General features: G+C 44.2%; 1 protein-coding gene across 3 annotated transcripts in view; it reads right to left on the bottom strand.

The window, feature by feature from the left end:
• The window catches only part of LOC128327136 (chromatin remodeling regulator CECR2), a 221,948-nt gene that overhangs the window by 24,265 nt on the left and 173,650 nt on the right, over nt 1–24,033 (bottom strand). For all 3 annotated transcript variants that reach the window (XM_053255456.1, XM_053255455.1, XM_053255457.1), the window contains exons 9-10: nt 9,409–9,565; nt 57–186 (exon numbers count right to left, since the gene is read on the bottom strand). In XM_053255456.1, the coding sequence (XP_053111431.1) occupies nt 57–186; nt 9,409–9,565 (287 nt within the window). The remainder of the gene's footprint in view (nt 1–56; nt 187–9,408; nt 9,566–24,033) is intronic.

Genomic DNA, 24,033 nt, shown 5'->3' with positions numbered 1-24,033 from the left:
CCATCTTCCTGCCCCCAACATCAGTATTCATAGGCAATTCAGTGGAGTACACTTACAGGTCCTTAGTCTTTCTCTCCTCCCTAGAAGGTGAGCTGGGATCCAGGTGAGAAAGTTCTGGGGGAAGCTCCTTTCCTTGGGCCAGCAGCCATGCCCGCTCTTCTCGGAGCTTCCTTCTCTTGGCTCGTTCTGCAGATGAGGGAGAAAGGCATGCCACCCCTTAGTAGTTTCTATGCACAAATGCTCAGCTGCAGGTTTTATGAGGTTAATTGTATTCATCAATGTCTCCAAAGGAATGCTGCCATCTTTTCAAACAAAGTAGAAATGAGGAAATTCAGGAAGAATATTGTTCTATTTCCCCACCTCTCACATTTCAGCCCAGAAATTACCATTCAGTGTTCCTATAGCAGAGCTGCTGCTTGCCTGTACCTACAGAAAGTTGCTTAGCAGGTTGTGTTAGAAGGATACACTAAGCATGCAGAAGACCTCAGTTTACTATGCCTGTTCCTAACCAGAAAGAGGCATATAGAAGTTGCTTCTTTCTTGGGAGGGAGGGTAGTGATTGGATAGGGAAATCCCATGCAGTTAGTGCCTCCCCCACCACACACACACACACACACATATGACAGTACCAAGGGGAAATAGCTCCCATGCAGGGGTGTGTGTGTGTGTGTGTGTGTGTGTATTTTATATACTCCCTGACTGTGAAGCTGTTGCTGTTAGTACCAATTGTATTATGGAACCCAACCACTTGGTCATGGTTATATGTATGTTAGGGATGTGAACAAACTGTACGTGAACTCCCTTGAGGGGTGGGGAGGGATGCCTTTAAAAAACAGATAAGTAGTGTTGCCAGAACCTGAGGGGTATACTTGTGAGTCAAATGGGCCGTAACCCAAAATTTGGCTTAACAAATTTGGCTTACCTGCTCACTCTCTCGCCACCGCTTTCCTCCTACTGATGCTCATTTTAGAAACAGCCACGTGGAGCTGCAACACAATGCCGATCAGGGCCGCAGGAAGGACTGCTGCAGCCCTGCACGGCTATTGGTAAAATGAGTGCTGGTGCGGGCGGTGGGGAGCGCTGGGGGGGGAGGGGCAGGGAGGAGGTGAGCAGGTAAGGAGCTCCTTACCCTTTCCCCCCCCTTAAAGACAGCCCCCGCTCACTGAGCTGGCTCAAACACCAACATTCGAACAGGTTTGGCATTCCAGAAAGAGAGTGCCGAACCTGTTCATGCACATCCCTAGTGTACACGTGGAGGGTGTGTGTGTGTAATTTTTTGTGGCAAAATACACTTACAGCCCTGGGACTGTTGCCTGCAGTTTGAAGTGCTCCTTCAATCAATACAGAAACTGGCCATCCTTGCAATAGAGGACTAATATATGAAAAGCCAAAATAAAAACAAAGCTATTTTAATAATCCCTCACTATGCCTTTATGATGGCCAGATGGAGAATATAGCAGGAGATTGTCTAGAGAGTGTGCCTTGGATTATGTTATCAGTGGTAGCTCAGAGGAACAGGGGAAGGGCCATAGATCAGGGGCAGACCATACGCTTTGCACACAGAAGGTCCCAGGTTCAATCCCTGGCATATCCAGTTAAAAGAATCAGGTAGCAGGAGATGGGAAAGACCCCTGTCTGAGCGCTAGCAAAGCAACCACCTGTCAAAGTACACAGTACTGACCTAGAGAACTCAATGGTCTGACTCAGTATGAAGCAGCTTCATATATTATTTGATTGCTTGATTGCTTGCTTGATTTCTATACCGCCCTTCCAAAAATGGCTCAGGGCAGTTTACACAGAGAAATAATAAATAAATAAGATGAATCCCTGTCCCCAAAGGGCTCACAATCTTAAATAAAAAACGTAAGATAGACACCAGCAACAGTCACTGGAGGTACTGTGCTGGGGGTGGATAGGGCCAGTTATATATAAAATAATATTTATTTGTTTGTTTGTTTGTTTGTTTGTTTTCCCGCTCTTCCTCCAAGGAGCTCAGGGCGGTGTACATGGTTATTTTTATCCTCACAACAACCCTGTGAGGTAGGTTAGGCTGAGAGATACATGACTGGCCCAGAGTCACCAAGTGAGTTTCATGGCTGAATCAAAATTCGAACTCAGGTCTTCCTAGCACTAGTCCAACACTCTAACCACTATGCTATGTTGGCACAGTAAGTAGTCATAGTCAACAAACAGTCTGGGAGTACTTCTGGATTCACACCTCTCCCTGGTTTCTCAGGTTGAGGCAATGGCCAGGGGTGCTTTTTATCAGCTCCAGCTCATATGCCAGCTGCACCTGTTTCTCGAGATCAATGACCTCAAAACAGTGGTACATCTTTTGGTAACCTCCAGACTTGACTTCTATAATGCACTCTACATGGGGCTGCCTTTGTACGGAGTCCGGAAACTTCAGCTGGTTCAGAATGTGGCAGCCAGGTTGGTCTCTGGGTCATCTCGGAGAGACCACGTTACTCCTTTGCTGATGGAGCTACACTGGCTGCCAATGGGTTTCCGGACAAAATACAAAGTGCTAGTTATAAAAGGCCTAAACGGCTTAGGCCCTGAGTATCTAAGAGAGTGTCTTCTTCACTATGATCCCCACCGCCTATTGAGGTCATCTGAGAAGGTCCGTTTCCAGCTACCACCAACTCATTTGGTGGCTACACAGAGACGGGCCTTCTTGGTCGCTGCCTCGAGATTGTGGAATGCGCTCCCTGCTGAGATACGATCCTCCCCATCTCTGGCAATTAAAAAAAAAACAACACCTGAAAACCCATCTTTTTGCCCAAGCTTTCTCAGCTTCCTAAAAAAAAATTGGGTTTTAATCTCTGGTTTATTTTTAAATTGTTAAATTGTTTTAAGTTTTTTGTATATGTTTTTAACTGGTTTTATGCTATTGTTAATCGCCCAGAGACAAAAGTTTGGGGTGGTGTACAAATTTGATTGATAAATAAACAAATAAATAAATAAACCCCTGCTAACTTGGCAAAAGGGCACCTTTTAATGTGGTGATTCTCTTTATTTAGCAGGGGGAGAGTAAATGGCCCTATCCACCCCCAGCACAATACTTCCAGTGCCTGTTGCTGGTGTGTGTCTTATGTTTCTTTTCAGATTGTGAGCCCTTTGGGGACAGGGATCCATTTTGTTTATCTTATTTATTTGTTATTTCTCTGTGGAAACCGCCCTGAGCCATTTTTGAAAGGGTGGTATAGAAATAGAATAAACAAACAAACCAAACAAACATATTTTAAATACTAAAACAGCATAACAAGCTGAAAATAAGATGCCCTTGCTAACTGGACAAGAAAGCAACTTTTAAAGTAGTGGCTCTCATATTTAGTAAGAGGATCACAATTCTCCTTATTCAGTTCGGTATAGTGTCTCTCTAGTGGCTGCTGCTGATGTGTTCCTTGTGCTTCTTTTTAGATTGTGAACCCCTTGGGAACAGGGAACCATTTTCTTATTCTTTTTGTTATGGAAACCACATTGGGAAGTTCTTTTGTGGAAAAGCCGGATAATAATATAGTAACTAATATGTATTTTTTAAAAAAATATGTCTTTTTCTCCTCAACCTTGAATTTCAGAATGGAACATCTCTGATCAAGAAGAAAGCACAGGAGACTAATAGAAATCTCCATCTATTTCGGACTTCCGGTTTAGGTGTTGAAACGGCGACAGCTTTCTCTTAGCGTTCTGCTAGAGAGGGCTGAGGAAGATTTTATGGAGGCTATTCATCACCATAAACCTCCAAATTGCGTCTGGATTAAAGGCAGCAACTAGTTTACCCTCGGTTCCCTGGAAAAGCCAGCGTCTTGACTTCGGAACAGCATTGCAAAAAGCTGACTTCAATGCAAGGCTGTCTGGTGGGGGAGGGGACAGAATCTTCCTCAAGCAATCTATGTAAGTGAATCTATGTGGACAGAGCCGTTAGACACCAGATTTCTAAGAAAAAAAGATTACAAGTAGGAGTGGAAATAAGAGGGGTTCATCCAGAAAACACAGACTGGACTTAATTGCTCTAATTATAGCCACTGTTTGGAGACGGTGTAAAAAGACAAATTGGAGGCAAGCCTCTAGAAGCTTTTGGAAAGAAAACAAGCCTCGTGAGGATTAGCAATAGGCTTGGAGAGACAAGTAAGGCAAGAAATGGGACTTTGTAAGGTTTAAGTTTCAAAAAAAGCTGACAGGCAATTATACAAAAAGGGACTAAATCAAGAATATGATCTAGTGCCATCTACTGTTCAGTTTGGTAATCGCAGGCAATTGTAGGCACCTGCAGACAATTGCAGGCAAATGGGAATATAAAAGCCAGCTTTATATAGCTGTTGTATATTACGTATGCTTAAGCTGGAAATCTGCACCCAAATGGAAAAAAAGACAATAACAAGAAGGAGGGCTTCCGTCTCTGCAACTCAAACAGTAGGATTAGTATCAGACAAAATGTCAGTTGACTTAAATGAGATGCTAACTGAGATCAGAAAAGGTGTGGAAGAAAATGCAGCCGCTTTGGTTGCAAACTCGGCCACTTTACAAATGCTTAGTCAAGATATGCTAGTTACCAAACAACAAACAGTAGAACTGAGTGCTAGGGTGACTAATCTGGATGAGACAGTTAAAAAAACGGCGGATGATGTTCATCAAATAGGAAAGAAAATGAACTCTGTAGAGCAAGATATATCACAATTAAAAGATTTTTCTGATCAATTGCAAGACCAGATGGCGATGTTGGAAATTAGGCAGAGAGATAAAATATTAAGACTACGGGGTGTACCAGAAGATAAGGACCAAGATCTGAGACAACTGCTTATTATGGAGATAGCAGCGTTTATGCAAATAGATTATCGAGTGCTTGAGAGTCAAGTGAATTTGATCTTCCGTGTGAATTCTGCTTCTGCTTCTGCGAATAAGTTACCTAGAGATTGTCTAGTACAGTTTACTACCAAATCTATTAAAAAGAGGATTTTGGGTGCACATTTTGCTAACACTCTCACTGTTGGGGGTCATGTTATAAGGGCCCTGAAAGAGATTCCACCGAGAATCTTAAAGAAATTGAAGGATTATAAGTATGTAGTGGATGCTTTGAGGAAGAAGAATATAGTCTTTAAATGGCTATTGCCTGAAGGGATGTCTTAAAAAAAAAATAAGTCCAAGAAATTTGTTTTGAGGGATTGTTCAGAACTGGAAAATTTTTGGCGAAGATATAAAAAAGATTTTGATTTAAACTCAGCTACCACATCAGAAGACAATAAAAGTTAGGAAAATTATCAAATTAATAATCATATCAAGAAATGGAGTACAAATTTATTTCGTGGAATATAAACGGTCTCAAAACAAAAGGAGCAAAAAAATTTATTTACTAAAAAAAACAGAGGCTAGATGTGATATGTTTGCAGGAAACACATATTAGATGACAAGATAGAAATTTTTTAATTAATACGAAGTTAGGCCAAGAATTTATAACCTCCGATGTGAAGAAAAAAAGGGGAGTTATATTCTATGTGAACCCAATATTAAACCCTAAGTTAATTTATAAAGATGAACAAGGAAGAATTCTGGCAAATCAAATTCTCATTGCAGGAGAAAAAGTCATTCTAATTGGACTATATGCTCCCAATGAGAAAAAGAAGGAATTTTATAAACAGCTGTAACAACGATTAGCTGATCTTCCGCCTGAGAATTTAATTGTGATGGGAGAGTTTAATGGGGTCACATCACCTGAAATAGACAAAAAGTCGGGAAAGAAGGGGAAGAAACTGGAGGGTAAATTACCAAAAACCTTTTTCGATATGATTGAATGTGTGGCTATTCATGATTTATGGAGAATTAAAAACTCCAAGGCAAGAGAATATACATACTTCTCAGAAAGGCATGATGTGCACTCAAGACTAGACATGGTTTGGACAAGTAGAGCAGTCGCACTAAAGTCGCACTAAAGATATCATACCTAGAACCTTTTCGGACCACAATGCTGTTAGGTTCATATGGAAAATGAATGTTTCTACATCATTTCAATGGAGATTGAATGATTATCTTTTGAAGAACAGAGAAGTGGTGGAAAAAGAACAGAAGAAATTGAAAGATTATTTTGAATTGAATAAAAACCAGGATTTACAGTTGAAGACTATTTGAGATGTGGGAAAAGCTGTAATGAGAGGGTTCTTTATCCAACAAAATACGGTTTATAGAAAATGAAAGATGCAAAGAAAGGAGATGATAATGATGGAAATTGAAAAAAGAGAAAGAGAACTAGTGGCAGCAAAAGACAAGCAAGAAATAATACAGACCATCAAATTTCTTCAGCAACAATTGTCCCTGGTGGTAATTAATGAGATGGCTCAGAATTTAAAATATTTGAAACAAAAGACATTTGAATTTGCGAATAAGCCAGGAAAATTATTAGCCTGGAAACTTAGAAAAGAGAGAGAAAAAAATTATATAGCCAAAATATTGACTAAAAAGGGAATCTCCTTTGAAGAGAAGATTATCAAGAGAGAATTTTTAAAATATTTTTCAGAGTTATATCAGGAAACAAGAATAGATGTAAAGAAAACTGAAAGCTTTTTGAAGGAACAAAACCTGCCGCAACTTTCTAAATATCAGATAGAGCAACTAAACGCATCAATATTAATTATGGAAGTGATAGAAGTGATTAACCGAAGTAAATCGGGAAGAGCCCCAGGGCCAGATGGTTTACCAGCAAGTTACTATAGGACTTTTAAAGAGCAGTTAGTGCAACCATTACAAGAGACTACGAATGATGTCCTTAGGAAAGGGATAATGCCGGACTCATGGACATATGTGAATATTACATTAATATCCAAATCAGATCAAGACTTAACACAAGTAGAGAACTATAGATCCATCTCTCTTTTGAATAATGATTACAAATTATTTACAGCTATTTTGGCTAACAGGCTTAAGTTGATTTTGAATAATTTTATACATGAAGACCAGGCGGGATTTTTGCCAGAAAGGCAAATGAGAGATAATATTAGAACTGTGTTAAATGTCTTGGAATATTATGATAAACATAACGAGAAACAGGTTGCCATGATATTTTTGGATGCCAAAAAGGCATTTGATAATGTTTCCTGGCAGTTTATGCAGAAAGTATTGGTAGAAATGAACTTTGGGGAGAACTTTAATAAAGCAATAGGGGTAATATACTCAGAACAATTTGCGAAAATTAAAGTGAATGGGGAACTCTCAGAAAAATGTTCAATTCATAAAGGGACAAAACAGGGGTGCCCACTTTCACCTCTACTTTTTATATTAGTGTTGGAGGTTCTTTGTAGGAGTATCAGAAATGATGATCAGATTCAAGGGTTAAAAATTGGTAAACAAGATTATGTTGAGAGCATTTGCAGATGATGTAGTTATTTTTTTAGAAGATCCAATTGAAAGGTTGGGCAAATGCTTAGAGAAAATAGATTCCTATGGTCAACTGGTGGGTTTTTTCATTAATAGGCAAAAAACTAAGGTACTGACAAAAAATATGGATATGCAAACCAAAAATAAGTTGTATGAAATAAGTCAACTGAAAATTGAAAAGAAGGTAAAATATCTGGGTATTTGGTTTTCTGACAAAAACTCAATGTTATTTCAAAATAACTATGGGGTTATTTGGGATCAGGTGAAAGTCGATTTAAAAAGATGGAATAGGATGAAATTATCGCTGCTGGGTAGAATTTCTGTTATTAAAATGAATGTACTACCAAAGATGTTATTCCTATTCCAAATGATTTCCGTAATTAATACTTTGACCTGTTTTAAATGCTGGCAGAAAGATATCACTAACTTTATTTGGCAAGGGAAAAGACCCAGAATTAATTTTAAAAACTTAACTGATGCTAAAGAAAGAGGAGGTCTTGCCCTTCCAAATTTAAGATTGTATTTTGATGCAGCATGTTTGGTATAGATGAAAGAATGGATAGTTTTTAAAAACCCAAGAATTTTGGATTTGGAGGGCTTTGATAGAAGATTTGGTTGGCATGTGTATCTATTTTATGATAAGATCAAAGTACATAGGTACTTTCTTAATCATTACATCAGAAGAAGTTTGATAATAGTTTGGGAAAGAAATAAGAAATACTTAGAAAACAAGGTACCTCTGTGGTTATACCCCCTAGAAGCTGTTATATGTAAAGAAGTGAATATGAAAACCAGATGGCTGACATATAATGAAGCGTTGAATAAGTGTGATAATAAATGGGAACTGAAAAAGGAGGAAGAACTAAAAGATACAGTGACTAACTGGTTTCAATATTATCAGTTAAATGAGGCTTTTAAAAAAGATTCGAAAATAGGCTTTGAAGAGCAGAGATCAAAATTTGAAATAGAGTTATGTGAAAGTGATGTAAAACTAATTACCAAAATGTACAATTTGTTATTATGTGAAGAAACAAGAGATGAAGTGGTAAAATCAACAATGGTAAAATGGGCACAAGATGTAGGTCATAATATTAACTTAGAGGCCTGGGAGAAGCTATGGAAGAAAGATCTTAAATTTACAGCATGTTATAACTTAAAAGAAAATTTAATAAAAATGATGTACAGGTGGTATTTAATACTTAAGAAACTAGCTTTAATGTATAAAAACGTATCTAATTAGTGCTGGAAATGTAAAGATAGCAAGGGGTCCTTCTATCACATGTGGTGGTCCTGCAGAGAGGTAAAGAGATTCTGGGACATGATTTATTATGAACTTAAAAAGATTTTTAAATGTGTATTTCATTAGAGACCTGAATCCTTTCTGTTGGGCATAATTAATGAAGAAATCTCAAAAGAAAATAGAAATTTATTCCTATATCTTACGATGGAGGCTAGAATGGTTCTTGCTCAGAAATGGAGATCTGCGGAAATTCCAGCAAAAGAAGAATGGCTGATGAAGGCATAGGAATATGCAGAAATGGCAAAACTTACTGTATTAGTAAGACATAGTCATATAGAAAACTTCGTAGAAGACTGGAAACCCTTCTTGCAGTATATGAAAAACAATGTGAATTTGGATTTATTAATGGGGGTTGAAATATAAAAACAACAGTTGGGGAATTTGTTATAGTAATGAAACTAATAGATTACTATGGTGATGAAAACAAGGATTAAGAAATAATAACCAGATATATAAATACGAAGAAAATATTTACATGAGAGCCAATATGGATGTTGTAGTATAACTGTGTTTAAAGATGAATAGGAAGTCACATTCTAATATAGAAAACTAATACAAACAAACAAACAAACAAATAAATAAATCTCCATCTATTCCATCTCCTCCCTAACCTCACTCCTTCACTATTAATGGTTGCAAATCCACTAGACAATCCTCAAACATGGCAGAAGTTTTCAAACTCTATTCACGCTTCCTTCTAAAATGGGGAGCATGCCACTTTACAAAGGTAATCCACACACCTTCCACTGCCTTTACTTTCTCCTCCATTTCTCGCTTTCTCTCTTCCTTCAGCATTTGCTCTTGCTCCTTCTTCTGAACTGCCAGAAGGATCTGACGCTCCTCTTCTTCTTCCCGATGCCTCTGCTTCTCCATTCTGCTGAGCACCATTGGAGTTACCTGCAGAAAGAGATGCAACCATGCAAGGTGGAATTGTATTACCTGAAGTTGTGATAATTTCTTGGGTACCTCTAGAACTTATATAAATTGTTCAGATACAGAGAAACTCTGAATGAAAATCTGGGTGATTTACACAAGCAATTTCTTTAACAAGAGAATATCAGCATGGAATGTAATTCATCTCTCATTAATTGTTCTTCTTATTAACACACCATGTAATGAAATCCAAATATAATCACAGGGAACACTGTTCATTTTCAGTAATACCACTGCCCATGGCTATAGCTTGCTCTCACCACACAGAGGTAAAGATATAAGAATTAATAACCAGAGAAGAAACATGTATATAACACATACAAACAATGGGCTGGTTCAGACGACATGCGGAACCTCAGTTAGAGCCGGGCCACACACAATGTCCCTAAATCTCGGGAATGTGTGCTCCCCACTCCCATCCCTGCATGATTGTCTACTTCCTATATAGGTTAAAATAAGTCACCATTGGTTAAGTTGACTGGATCACATTTTCACAGCAAAAGGCCATTTCAATGCTTTCAGAGAAAACTTCACACATACCCGCAAAGTGGCTCTGAAAAGTGATCCCCTCAAAATCTGGTGTAGCCCTACTAATTGTATATTTATATCCATACCCTGCATCATGGCTTACAACTCAAAGAAGCTTACAACTAAAAACAGCTATCCAAAAGAGCGACCACAGACGTTAAAACAGCCTATAAATATAATAAAACTGTAGCGGCCAGTGTGCATCACTTCAGAGGGCGTGGCGAGGGCAAGGGAATACAACTTTAAACAGCGGCAAAGTGACCCACCGCCAGTACCTGGTATACCTTACACAGCAGTGTTGCCTGCTCCAGCATCCTCTGGGGAGGCTGCCCCATCTCCACTGCTCAGTTGGCTTCCTCCACGTATGTTCTGGGTCACAACCTGTACTTTGGAAACTACTGCTTCAGTGAACATGTGCTGCATTTTTGTGAATACTTTAATATGCTTCTAGATAACTTCTTAATTTTGATTTTTCCATATTTAGATCTTGAACAGAGAAAAAGTTGTGTGGTGCCTCATCCTGTGGAGCATTGGAAGCCAACCAAATGGCATCCTCTGCTGCGGTGGCTGTAGGTTTTCATTAGGAATCAAAAAATGTTCTCCTCAGCTATTTGGGTCTCAGGCCACAGAAAAAGCCTCAACAGCAGCACTCTTTGACAACTTAAGATAACTTTCAGCACTTTACTAAACTTCAGAATACTATTAACAATAAAACTGCTAGTTTATAAATGTGAATATTTGAAAGTTGAAATTTCATAGGAATTCATATCACAGTTTCTTCACCTGTGTTTAACTATAGGTGATATTAGTTGTTTTCCAGAGGTATTCATTTTTTGTTCTGTTTTGTTGCTTTTGCAAAATCTGATTCATGTGCACTAGGACTGCTTTTGGTCCTCAAAGTCAGCTTAGTTTCATACAGATTCTAAATGTTAGGTATGTGGGCAATACCTCAACTTATGAACTGGATCATGAAAAATAACAAGAATTGACTTTAACAACTTTAACAATACTTTCTCTGAAAGTAGAAAACTAGGCAGAAGATGAGACTAGTGTCCTTCTTCCAGACATCTAGCTTTCTATGTGGAAGGAGCATTCAATTATGGAAGCCCCCACCTGCAATATGAGGTGGTATAGCACAAACACAATTTGCCAACTCACTGAGAATTGGGCCTTTGGTGCAAGACATTTCCTAAGGATTAATGATCAGCTGGAGCCTCCTCACTGCCCTTTAGGCCCTGGACCATCATTAATCCAGAGAAAAAGCCTGCACCTTGGTCATTATTGCTTCATTTTTTCATCTGTCTCCAAATGGGACCTGAGGGGGCACTGATAAATTGCTGGGGAGGCAGGCTAGCTTTCACTATAGATACCCTAAGTGCCTCTGTATTTTTGTTGTTGCTGAAATGCTATTTAGTCATTTCCTTCGGTAATGCTCCCTTGGAGAATCATCTGACATCATCTCCCATCTTTGCTACCGGTAGCAGCTGTACATTAAGGAAACTACTCCAAGCTTCCGTTACTTCTGCCAAACAGCGCAGCTAAACAAGGGTCAAACAAATTAATAAATCAGAGGCTTAGGCTGCTTTACAAAATGCCAGATACTGTGAGAAAAGTGCAAACAGGGCAGAGAACTAGATACAAACACCTGCTCCTCACATCAAAACGCAGGGTGCCCTTTGAGTGTAACTCTACTCACCAGAGTGATCTATCTTGTGTATCTGAACTAGTGTTGCCACAGTACCCAATTAATCCACAACAATACATCCCATGAGAATCATTTAAAGAGAATCAGAGCAATTAGAGAGTGCAGAGACCTTTTAAGTCATTTAGTCTATTTTATCTCCGACCACTCACGGATTGTCCCTGAAGAATTTATTCATACACCGTAGGGATGTGCGAACCAGTCTGGGAGTTCAGTTCAGGGGTTTGGGATCGAAACAACCCTCCTCCCGGTTCTGTCCAGAACGGGACCGAACCACACACCCCGTTCGTGATTTTAAAAAAAATTGAAAAATTTAACCCCTTGCCCCTTTGGGGGGATTCCTCTAGGCCGTGGGGGGTCCATGAAGGTTCCCCCTCCCCCTGCCGGACTCATTTAGAAGCTTGCAGGAGAGAGAAGAGGAGAGAGAACATCTGCTCCCAGGTAGACCCCAGGGTGAGAGACTGGGTGCCTGCCTGTTTGCTTCTCCTGCTGCCTCCCTGTCTGTTATCTGCCCCCCAGGACTGGCTGCTGTGCTGAGGTGAGGCCTTGCAGGATTGGGGCCGGGGAGGAGGGTGACTTGGCAGTTTCCTGCATTCCATCTGCCTAGAGCTACCTGCTCAGGGCTATATAGGCTTCTGCCAGTGGTGGCAAGCCCGCCACCGGCAGGGTAGCCCCTTTGGGGGAGCCACTTCGGGGGAAAGCGAGGGCGAGGGCCAGGTCTCTTGGCCTAGGTATTTGTATGGGGGGGCATTTAATAGTGGAGCTTCTGTTTTAATTTGTCCTGGGTGAGATAATCTTAGAATGTGTCTGGGCTTAGAATGTGTCAGCAGGCCATAACAGGGGAAGGGGACTTGGAAATCTAATAGTTGTTTCTCCTTCCGGCTGTCCTGCCAGCTCTGTGACCTTGGGGAGCAGTGCCAATCATCCTTGGAACCTCACCTTGCTCCTCTGTAATGCCGGGCCGGTCCAAAACAAATCAGAAACTATCCATGATTTGATTCCGGATGAAGGTGCCGACCTGGTATGTATTACAGAGACCTAGCTGGGGGAGGCTGGGGGCCCAGTGTGGTCCCAGCTTCTTCCTCCAGGCTACTCTGTTGAGGAGCGGGTGAGGGACCATGGGCGGGGAGGTGGAGTGGCTGTGGTCTATAAGAATAACCTTTCCCTTACCAGGATCCCTGTTGAGTGTTGGGCCATATTGAATGTGTGTACTTAAGTCTGGGGACCAGGGATAGACTGGGACTTCTGTTGGTGAACCGATCGCCCTGCAGCTCAATGGAGTCCCTAACTGAGCTGACGGACTTGGTCTCAGACTTGGTGTTGGAGTCCCCCAGGCTTGTGGTGCTGGGGGACATCAATGTTCACTTTGGGACCAAATTGTCCGGGGCGGCTCAGGAGTTCATAGCGGCCATGACAACTATGGGCCTATCCCAAGTGGTCTCGGGGCTGACGCACATTGCTGGTCACACGCTTGATTTGGTCTTTCACTCTGATCAGAGTCGTGTTCTGTGGATGGGGAATCCTGTGATTTCCCCATTGTCATGGACGGACCACCATCTGGATAAGGTTGGACTCACAATCACTTCCCACCTTCGCAGGGGCGAGGGACCTATTAGGATGATCCACCCGAGAAGGTTCTTGGATCCAATAGGATTTCAAGAAGCCTTGGAGGGATTTAGTGTTGGCTCTACTGGTGATCCTGTTGGTGCCCTGGTGGAGAATTGGAACAGCAAACTCACCGGGGCAGTAGAGATAATTGCTCCTAAGCGTCCTCTCCGACCCGCTTCAAAATTGGCCCCTTGGTATACGGAAGAACTACGGGGGCTGAAGCGGTGAGATAGACGACTGTAGCGCAAGTGGAGAAAGACTCGGCTTGAATCCGACAGATTGCAACATAGAGCTCATTTGAAAACCTATGCTCAGGCGATACGTGCGGCAAAGAAGTGATTCTTTTCTGCCCGTATTGCATCCGCAAGTTCACGTCCGGTGGAGTTGTTCAGGGTTGTGAGAAGGCTAATGAGTGCCCCTCCTCCCTTGAATCAGAATCTCGAACCATCGATTATCTGCTGTGATGTGTTTGAATTCTTTGTGGAAAAATCTCTCATATTCGGGCCAACTTAGACTCCGTCTCCACAATTACTAGAGTGTCTGACGTGGAAGTGTCCAGCGACTCCTCTTGTGTGATTAGGCTGGATCAGTTCCAGTTTGTGACTCCTGAGGATATTGACAAGTTGACTGGAATGGTGCAGCCTACCACCTGTTCTCTTGACCCTTGTCCGACATGGCTTATATTATCTGGCAGGGGGGTTGTTGTAGAAGGCCTGGTAGAGATTATATATGCGTCTCTGAGGGAAGGTAGGATGTCTCCTTGTCTTAAGGAGGCAATTATTAGACTGCTTCTGAAGAAGCCTACCCTGGATCCCTTGGACTTGAACAACTACAGGCCTGTCTCCAACCTTCCGTGGCAGGGCAAGGTAATTGAGAGGGTGGTGGCCTCCTAGCTCCAGACAGTCTTGGATGAAACTGATCATCTTGACCCATTTCAAACTGGTTTCGGGCTGGCTATGGGGTGGAGACTGCTTTGGTCGGCCTGATGGATGATCTCCAATTGGCAATTGACAGAGGAAGTGTGACTCTGTTGGTCCTTCTGGACCTCTCGGCGGCTTTTGATACTATTGACCATAGTATCCTTCTGGAGCGTCTGAGGGGGTTGGAGGCACGGCTGTGCAGTGGTTACGCTCCTACCTTTCGGGCAGGTTCCAGATGGTGTCCTTTGGAGACTGCTGTTCTTCAAAATTTGAACTCTTGTATGGTGTTCCCCAGGGCTCCATATTGTCTCCAATGTTGTTTAACATCTACATGAAACTGCTAGGAGAGATCATCAGGAGATTTGGTGCAGGGTGCTATCAGTATGCTGATGACACCCAAATCTATTTCTCCATGTCGGCATCATCGGGAAAGGGCATAACCTCCCTAAATGCCTGCCTGGAGTCGGTGATGGGCTGGATGAGGGATAACAAACTGAGACTGAATCCGGCTAAGACGGAGGTACTCACTGTGCGGGGTGAGAACTCGAGAGATGATTTTGATCTGCCTGTTCTGGATGGGGTCACACTTCCCCAGAAAGAACAGGCATGCAGTCTAGGGGTGCTCCTGGATCCGAGCCTCTCCCTGGTGTCCGAGGTTGAGGCGGTGGCCAGAAGTGCCTTCTATCAGCTTCGGCTCATACGCCAGCTCCATCCGTTTCTTGAGATGAACGACCTCAAAACAGTGGTACATCTGTTGGTAACCTCCAGGCTGGATTACTGTAATGTGCTCTATGTGGGGCTGCCCTTGTACATAGTCTATAAACTACAGTTGGTCCAGAATGCGGCAGCCAGGCTAGTCTCTGGGTCATCTCGGAGAGACCATATAACTCCTATATTGAAGGAGCTACACTGGCTGCCGATATGTTTCCGCGTAAAATACAAGGTGCTGGTTATAACCTATAAAGCCCTAAACATTTTGGGCCCTGAGTATTTAAGAGAACACCTTCTTAGTCATGAACCCCACCACCCACTGAGATCTGCTGGAGAGGTCCGTCTGCAGCTGCCACTGGCTCGTCTGGTAGCCACTCAGGGACAAGCTTTTCTCCACTGCTGCCCTGCGGCTTTGGAGTGCGCTCCCTAGTGAAATAAGAGCCTCCCCAACTCTAACAGTTTTTAAAAGTCTTTAAAAACACATCTCTTCACCCAGGCTTTTAATTAATATTGTTTTCATGGTTTTAATGCTGTTTTAAAATATTATTTTAAACATTTTAAATTGTTGTAATGTGTCCCCCGTCCCCACTGCATTTTTATCTTAACGAATGTTTTATTTTGTTTTTATTCTGTTGTAAACCGCCCAGAGATGCAAGTTTTGGGCGGTATAAAAATGTTTTAATTAATAAATAAAGATTTATCACAGCCCGGTTCACCCCCCCTTTTAAAAAATTTTTTAAAAATAGCCTCTGTGCATGTGCAAATGGCCTATGCGAGGCCCTGTGCCATGCCAGGCCTTGCAGAGGCCATTTGTGCATGTGCAGCAGCGGGCAACATGGCCGCCACACCAGCTTACCAAGGTCCGAACGGGCCGAAAAAAATGGGTGAACTGGACCGCGGCAGTGATAAATGAGGCCAGTGGGGGGAGGGGCTACCTTTGTGGACCCCCCGGCCTTTAGGAAGCCCCATCTGAAGGGACTAGAGGTAAATTTTTTAAAAAAATTTAAAACAAATTCACGAACTCCCTCTGGACCGAACCCACCCGGGGGGGGTTCAAAGGGGGGCCAGACCGAACTGGTCCAGTCAGGTTTGGATGCAGTTCGCACTCAAACTGAACCAGGCCAGCCAGTTCCGTGCACACCCCTAATACACAGTAGTGCCTGAATAGCTACAGCTGTGTAAGGAGTCATATAGTTAATATATAAATAACAATCTTCAAGCACAGACAATCCATCTTAATGCTTCTTTCTAGGGAGTTATTTCCCAGGGCTTTTACATTTTTGTAAATACATCGTTTCAGACTTACTGTTAAAGAGCTCAAGTCAACATTTAAGAAAGAATTCAACGGACATTGGAAGATGGTAAAGGCATGCAGTGAGTATCTGCTCTAGATACCCACCCCTCCCCCTACATTCTGCACAACAAAAGTTAAATTCAGCAACCAGAATTGGATCTTGAGTAGCACTTGTGCAAGTACAACTGCACTCCCACTTGTGCAAAGCGGGGCTAGATTTCTTCCAATTCCCCCTCTTGTCTTATTCATTCATTCAGTTTATATATCGCCCTTCCTAAAGTGGCTAAGAGTTGTTTACATTAAAATCAATAACACATACTAAAACAATTATTTTTTTAAAAATAATTTAAACCAGATTAAGACTCATTAAAACTAAAATCAAAATTAGTTATCATTAAAAGCCAGGCTAAAAAGATGGGTCTTTAAGGTTCTGCTGAAGGCCTCCAAGGAAGAGAATCCTCTTATATCCATGGGGAGCACATTCCACAACCTAGGGGTGACAACTGAGAAGGCCCGATCCCAGGTCACCACCAGATGAACTGGTGGCACCTGAAGACGGACCCCTCCTGATGATCTTAATGAGCAGTGGTGATTTTGTAGAGAAAGATGCTCTCTCAGGTAACCTGGACCTAAGCCATTCAGGGCTTTAAAAGTAATAACCAGCGCTTTGTCTGGAAACACATCAGCAGCCACTGCAATTGTTTAAGACCAGGCAATTGTTCTTAATAACAGAAGAACTATTCTTATTAATAGTAGTCCTCTGGGATACCCCCGAGACCAATCTGGCTGCCACATTTTGGACTAACCTAAGTTTCCAAACTATGAACAAAGGCAGCCCTAAATAATGTACATATATTGCAGTAGTCCAACCTGGAGGTTACCAACTAGGGATGCGCACGAACCTGTTCCGAGGCCCTTTTATGGGCCTCCAAATAGGTTCAAACACTGGCTGGCTCAAAGGTTCAACAGTGGGGGTTTTTCTGCTTTTAAGGGCAGGGGAGGATGCACTTACCCTCCCCCCTGCCATGTTTCTCCCACCGGTGCTCAATTTCCGAAAAGTCTGTCAGGGCAGCAACATGCTTCTCTGCTGCCCCATTGCCCCCTTTACAGATGTAACCGGAAGTACTTGAAGCTTCTGTGTGTGTTGGGTGCACATGCTGCACTCACTTGCATGTCAGGTGCATGCGCACAACATATGTGTGTGTGCATGCGACATACACGTGCATGACTCATGCAGGCATGTTGACTACTTCCAGTTACAGCCAGTAAAAGGGGGAAACAGGGCAGCAGGGGGATACGCTGCCACCCCAATGGACTTTTAGGAAATCTAGCGCAGGTGGGGGAAACACAGAGGGTGGGGGAAACACAGCGGGGGGGGAACACAGCGGGGGGGGGAGTGCACCCTCCCCCACCTTTAAAGTTATCCCCCTCACCGTTGAACTGGCCCCCGCCAGTTCTGTGCACATCCCTATTACTAGCTGGTGTACCACTGTTTTCAGGTCATTCTCATCAAGGAACAGACAGAGTTGTCGAATCAATCACAGCTGGAAAAAAGCACTCCTGGCCACAGCCTCAACCTGATGTGCCAGCATGAGACCCAGGTCTAAGAGCACTCCCAAGCTATGAACCTGTTTTTTCTGGGGGAGTGTTACCTCATCCAGAACAGGAAGTTCCATCCCCTCTTGAAGATTATGACACCCAGCAATGAGCACCTCTACCTTGCTTGGATTCAGCTTCAGTTTATTATCCCTCATCCAGCCCATTACTGCCTATAGGCAGACATTTAAGAAACAACAACAACTATTCATATACCACTTTTCAACAAAAGTTTCCAAAGCGGTTTACAAAGATAAATAAAAAATAAATATGCCATTCCTTGATATCGATGACAAGGAAAATTAGATTTGGGTGTCATCACAACAGGTTGCTTACCTGTAACTTGGGTTCTTCTAGTGGTCATTGGTGCTCCTACACATATGGGCTTTGCGCCTGCGCAGAGACCTTGTCGGAGCTTCCCAAGCTAGATACCAGACTTTTGGAAATAACCCCGCACCCTGGGTATATAGGCAGCTGCGTGAGCTTCCCTCTCCAGTCTTCTGAGTCCGCAATTCTGGAAGAGACTAGCAGAAAAGACATGAGTAGAGGGGAGGATGGATGGGCATGTAAGAGCACAGATGACCACTAGAAGAACCCAAGTTACAGGTAAGCAACCTGTCGTTCTTCAACGTGGTCTCTGCTTTACACGAATGGGCGCATAGCAAGCTGCACCTGTGCCGTGCTCACCTAGAGGTGGGATCAGGTGAAGATGGATTGTAACACTGCCCTGCCAAATGCCATGTCTTTTCTGGCTTGGACGTCTAGGGCGTAGTGCTGAATGAATAAGTGTTTTGAAGCCCATGTAGCCGCTTGACAGATGATTTCCAAAGGGATAGACTGGTCAAAGGCCGTGGAAGCCGCAACCACCCTCGTTGAGTGTGCTCGTATGGAGGGTGGAGGAGGTTTTTTTGAAATCTGGTATGCAAGGGAGATGGTGCGAACCACCCATCTGGAGATAGTTTGTGCCGATGCCTGTTTGCCCTTACTGGGTCCCGAATGGAGAATGAAGAGAGAGCTGGACCTGCGTAAGGAAGATGTTCAATCCATGTAGAATGCCAGTGCTCTGTGGGCATCGAGAGAGTGAAGACGACATTCTGCGTCAGTGGACGGCTCAGGAAAGAATGCAAGTAAGGTGATGGGTTGAGAACGATGAAAGGAGATAACAACCTTAGGCAGAAAGGCAATGTCAGGGCGAAGCACCACTTTTTCCTTATGGAAGGAAAGGTAGGGCGGATTTACCCTCAATGCTCTGAGTTCGCTGACGCGCCTGGTGGAAATCATGGCCGTGAGGAAGGCCACCTTACACAACAGTAGGTCCAGGGAGATTGTAGCCAAGGGCTTGAATGGCGGGTACATGAAAGAGGATAGTACCAGGGTAAGGTCCCACGATAAGGCCATCACCGGTGGGTCTGGATAAAGGTGAGTAAGGCCTTTGAGAAAGTGTTTAACAGTAGGATTCTGGAACCAGGATGGTGTAGAGGCCAGGGAGTTGGCCACTATGGCTGCCAGGTGTACTCTTAGTGAAGGGATTTTAAGTCCAGACTCTTTCAGGGAGAGAAGATAGGAGCAGATGTGCTCCACAGAGAGAGAGACTCCATGGGAATGTTGCGCTCAGCTAGAAACTTTAGAAAACGGGTCAATTTATGCAAGTAGGAAGCGATGGTGGAAGGCTTACAGGCCGCGTTGAGGACATGTTGTGGGTTTAGTGGAAGGGCGGGATGAGGCGTCAAGCCGTGAGGTTCAGGGGCTGGAGGTCTGGGTGCAGAAGGCGACCCTCCTGCTGAGAGAGGTGGTGTGGGAAGGCTGTTAGGCGACGATAGGAGAGGTTGGATAGGCGGAGGAGGCGGGGGAACCAAGGATTCCTGGGCCACCGGGGAGTGATCAGGATGCAATGTGGTGAGTCCTGTGCAATCTTCTGAAGAGTTTGAGGAAGAAGAGGAATTGGAGGAAAGGCGTAGGCTAGGAGGCCTGTCCATGGTAGGGCAAATGCATCTCCTAAGGAGTTGAGGCCGATGCCTGACCTGGAGCAGTATTGGCGACACTGTGTGTTTTCTTCTGATGCGAAGAGGTCGATGTCTGGAAAGAACCAGTGGTTGAACAGAGACAGTAACGTTGGGCGGTGTAGCTGCCATTCATGAGAGGCTGTGCGAGTCCTGCTCAGTCTGTCTGCGGTAATGTTGTGGTCTCCTTGAATGTGGACTGCCCGAGGAATGACATTGTACTGGATGCACCACATCCAGAGTTCGATGGAGAGAAACAGCAGGGCGGTGGAAGATGTGCCTCCCTGTTGGTACAGATATGCTTTTGCAGTTGTACTGTCCGTTTGGATCAAAACATGTGAGTGGGTGATAAGAAGTAAGAAGGCTCTCAGGCCCTTGAAGATGGCTAGGAGCTCGAGGTAACTGATGTGGTGGGAAGTCTCTTCTGGAGACCAGAGGCCATGGATGTTGTGGGCCTTGGTGTGTGCTCACCACGGATGAGAATGGCCTGAATTCTGCAGTGGGGTAGGAATATGCAGACACGGATAGAGTCAAATAAGATGTTGAGGAATTCTATTGTCTTGGAGGGTTGAAGCTTGGACTTCTCGTAGTTGACCTTGAGACCTAGGATGGATAGGAGGCAGGTGACCGTATGTAGGTCTTTCAGGAACTACTGGGGGTCGTCTGCTACTATGAGCCAATCGTCCAGATATGGGAAGAGTTGAATATTGTTTTGCTGTAGGTGCGCAACCATCGGGGCCATACACTTGGTAAATAACCGCGGCGCCGATGCTAGCCTGAAGGGAAGGGCTCAGAACTGGTAGGTGGTGTCCGCTATTTGGAAGCGGAGGTAACGGCGTTGCTGAGGTCTGATGGTGATGTGGTAATATGCGTCGCGGAGATTGATTGATATGAACCATTGGTTCCTGCAAAGGAGGGATGTGATAGTGGGGATAGTAACCATCCGAAATCTGCGGTAAGTGACATATGTGTTGTGACTGCAGAGGTCTAGGATGGGGCGGAGGGAGCTGTCTGGCTTGAGAACTGTAAAATATCTTGAATGGAATCCTGGGGAGTGTGGGTTGTGCACCTTTTCTATTGCAGATTTTGTGAGGAGTGAGTTGACTTCCACAAGAAGGGCTGGAGTTGAAACTGGCAGGTTGTAAGGAGGGATAGACGCAAATTCTATGGCGCATCCTATTCTTACAATGGTTAGTGCCCAAGAGTCCATGGCGATGCTCTCTCAGGTGGAGATGTAGGGGGGGAGCCGGGTTCCCCATAACGGGGGAGGTAGCGAGTCATTGTCACTTGGAAGAGGATTGTGAGGTTCTAGGCCACTGGTGCTGCTTTGAGCTGGTGAACTGGGATCGCTTTTGGTACGGTTGGAATCTGGGAGAACAAAAGGACTTGTCTTGAGGTTGAAACTGTAGCGATCTGAAAGGGTATGGTTGTTGTTGCTACCATCTTTGGGATATGTAGGGGCGTGAGGATTTTTGAAGCCCCATGGAATGGGTAGTATTGCGGAGTTTTTGAACTTTTTGAAGAGTGTTGTCTGTTTTCTCTCCAAACACGGAAGCACAATCGAATGGAAGGTCTTCTATTCTGGACCTGGCATCAGGGATGAGGCCCGAAGAGCATAGCCAGGAGTGTCTTCGAAAGGCAACTGACGTTGCCAACACCTTAGCAGCGCCCTCAGTGGCATGGCGGATAGCATGGAGTTCTTGTTTAGAAACCTGTGTGGCCTCACGAAGGAATAACCGTGCTGGGCCCTGTTGTTTTTCTTGCAGGTGATCCAGAAAGGGGGCAATATGCTCCCATAAGAAAGATTGGTATCGGGCATAGTATGCCTGATAATTAGCGACCCCCATGAGGAGGGAGGAGATGGAATATAGATGCCTTCCGAAGGTGTCTAGTTTCTTGACCTCTTTGTCAGGCGGAGAAGATGAGGTGTATCCACAAAATCTGGCTAAGGAGGATTCCACGACTATGGAGTTAGTGGAAGGATGTTGTTTAAGGAAACAGTCATCTTGGTCCGCCGAGGCATGGATCTTGTAGAAGTTGTCAAGCTTCTTGGACATTTGAGGGAGGGAGGGAGGCTTGTGCCAAGATGACTTGGCCACTTTCAAAATGGAGGGGTTTAGGGGAAGAGAGACTGATGCTCTGTCATCCTCTTCAATTAGCTGAAAGAGAGGATCTGAATCTGCTTTATCTCCCTGGGAGAACTGAACCCCCAAGGATGATGCCATTCTAGAGATGAAGTCGACATATATTTTAAAATCTTCTGAGGGCGAGCTAGGCCTGGGTTCCAAAATAAGCGCCGGTGGGGATGAACCCAGTGAAATGCCATCTGAAGTGGAGGAGTCTGGGCCCTCTTCATCCGAAGAGGAGTCAGAAGAATCTCTAGAAACCGGAGAGGGAGAGGTGAGAACCCTAGGCCTGGCAGAGGCAGGTCTCGTATCCGGGATTACAGTGGCCGTAGCCGCCGGAGTAGGATAGTTCCTTGGTGGAACCCGGGGGGGGGGGTAGAAGAGATGTGGTTCGAGGTGGAACTGGAGGTGGAATCGTGGACGATCCCGAGTGTGGCTTCGGTACCGACGACGTTGATCCCGATGGAAGGGGAGAAACGGACCTGTCTTGTGCTGTTCTAAGGGTGGTCCCTGTCCGATGATGGAAGGAAGCCTCCTGGTCAGCATAGTAATAGTCAGATTCATGTTCCAAATGCCTCGCATAGCGCTCGTCTAGAGCCGCTTCTAGCTACCGATTAGCCCACCTTCTAGGTTCTTCTGGTGGGATCTGTTCCAGTTCAGATTCCTGTCCAGATTCGTAGACAGGATCATGAGGGCTAGAGGCATATACCATATCTGCACCGAGAATAGTCTCGGTTTCGAGGGCACGAGATCAGTGTTCAGTATCATGAGCCGGCCAGTGCTTCTTTTTTGGAGGGACTTCCTCATGAACTTGACGGTCCTTCTTTCTCTTTTTAGGAAGTTGGGCCGATTGCGGTTCGATGAATGCAGCCTTCGAAATCGACACTTCTATCGAAGGTTTCGGTACCGACGCTGAAGCCCGAGCATCGGGATCAACGGGTAAACTAGCCTCAGGAGTGGCTACCATGATCCCCAGAGGGGAGGAAACGGGCTGTAAGCCCCGGGCTGAAGGAGTACCGCTGGTCAACGCCTGCATGGTCGGTTTTGATTTTGTTGAGCCCAAGAATTTTAAGGCCTGTTCCCAGAGCCAAGAGCGAAGGCAGGAGGCCCAATTTTTCCATGACTGTTTCATGAACGCAGCGCAGTGGGTGCAGGACTCAACTTTATGGGATTCTCCCAAACAGAAGAGGCAAAGTTTGTGACCATTGGTAGATGGGATTTTTAGCTTTGCAGTGACCACACTGCTTAAATTTTGTAGTATTGGCCATAGGCCAATCGAAGGATAAAGTTGTACAGTGCCGAGTCTGAAGGCTCCAGCATGGGAGGGGGGATACTGGGGAGAAAGAAGAACGCTAATAGTAGGGGAATACTAAAATAAAAGTAAGGGAAAAAACAATTTGGAAGCTGCTACTTAGCAATAGCGAGAGAAGGTCTCCAATGATGTCGATCTGTCTGCGGACGAAGAAAGACTAGAGAGGGAAGCCCACACAGCTGCCTATATACCAAGGGGGCGGGGTTACCGCCAAAAGTCTGGTATCTAGCTTGGAAGCTCCGATGAGGTCTCTGCGCAGGCGCAAAGCCCATTCGTGAAAAGCACAGAGACCACGTAGAAGAAGCATATTTATAACACCCAGCACAAAATCCTCACCCAGTGGTTTCATGTAGATGTTAAAAAGCATTAGTGACAGCATGGTGCTCTGAGAGACTCCATACAGCAGCTTCCATTTTGAAGAGCAACTGCCACCAAGCACCACCATCTGAAATCTACCCAAGAAATAGGAGCAGAACCACTGTAATACAGTGCTTCCTATCCCCAAATCCCTCAGGCGATCCAAAAGGATAACATGGACGACAGTATCAAAAACCGGTGAGAAATCCAAAAGAAATAGCAGAGTCACATTCTCTCTGTCTATTCCCTGGCAAAGGTAATCTATCAGGCCAACCAAG

This window comes from Hemicordylus capensis, chromosome 5, assembly GCF_027244095.1.
Source record: "Hemicordylus capensis ecotype Gifberg chromosome 5, rHemCap1.1.pri, whole genome shotgun sequence".
NCBI lineage: Eukaryota > Metazoa > Chordata > Lepidosauria > Squamata > Cordylidae > Hemicordylus > Hemicordylus capensis.
This window is presented reverse-complemented; position numbering and strand designations above follow the sequence as displayed.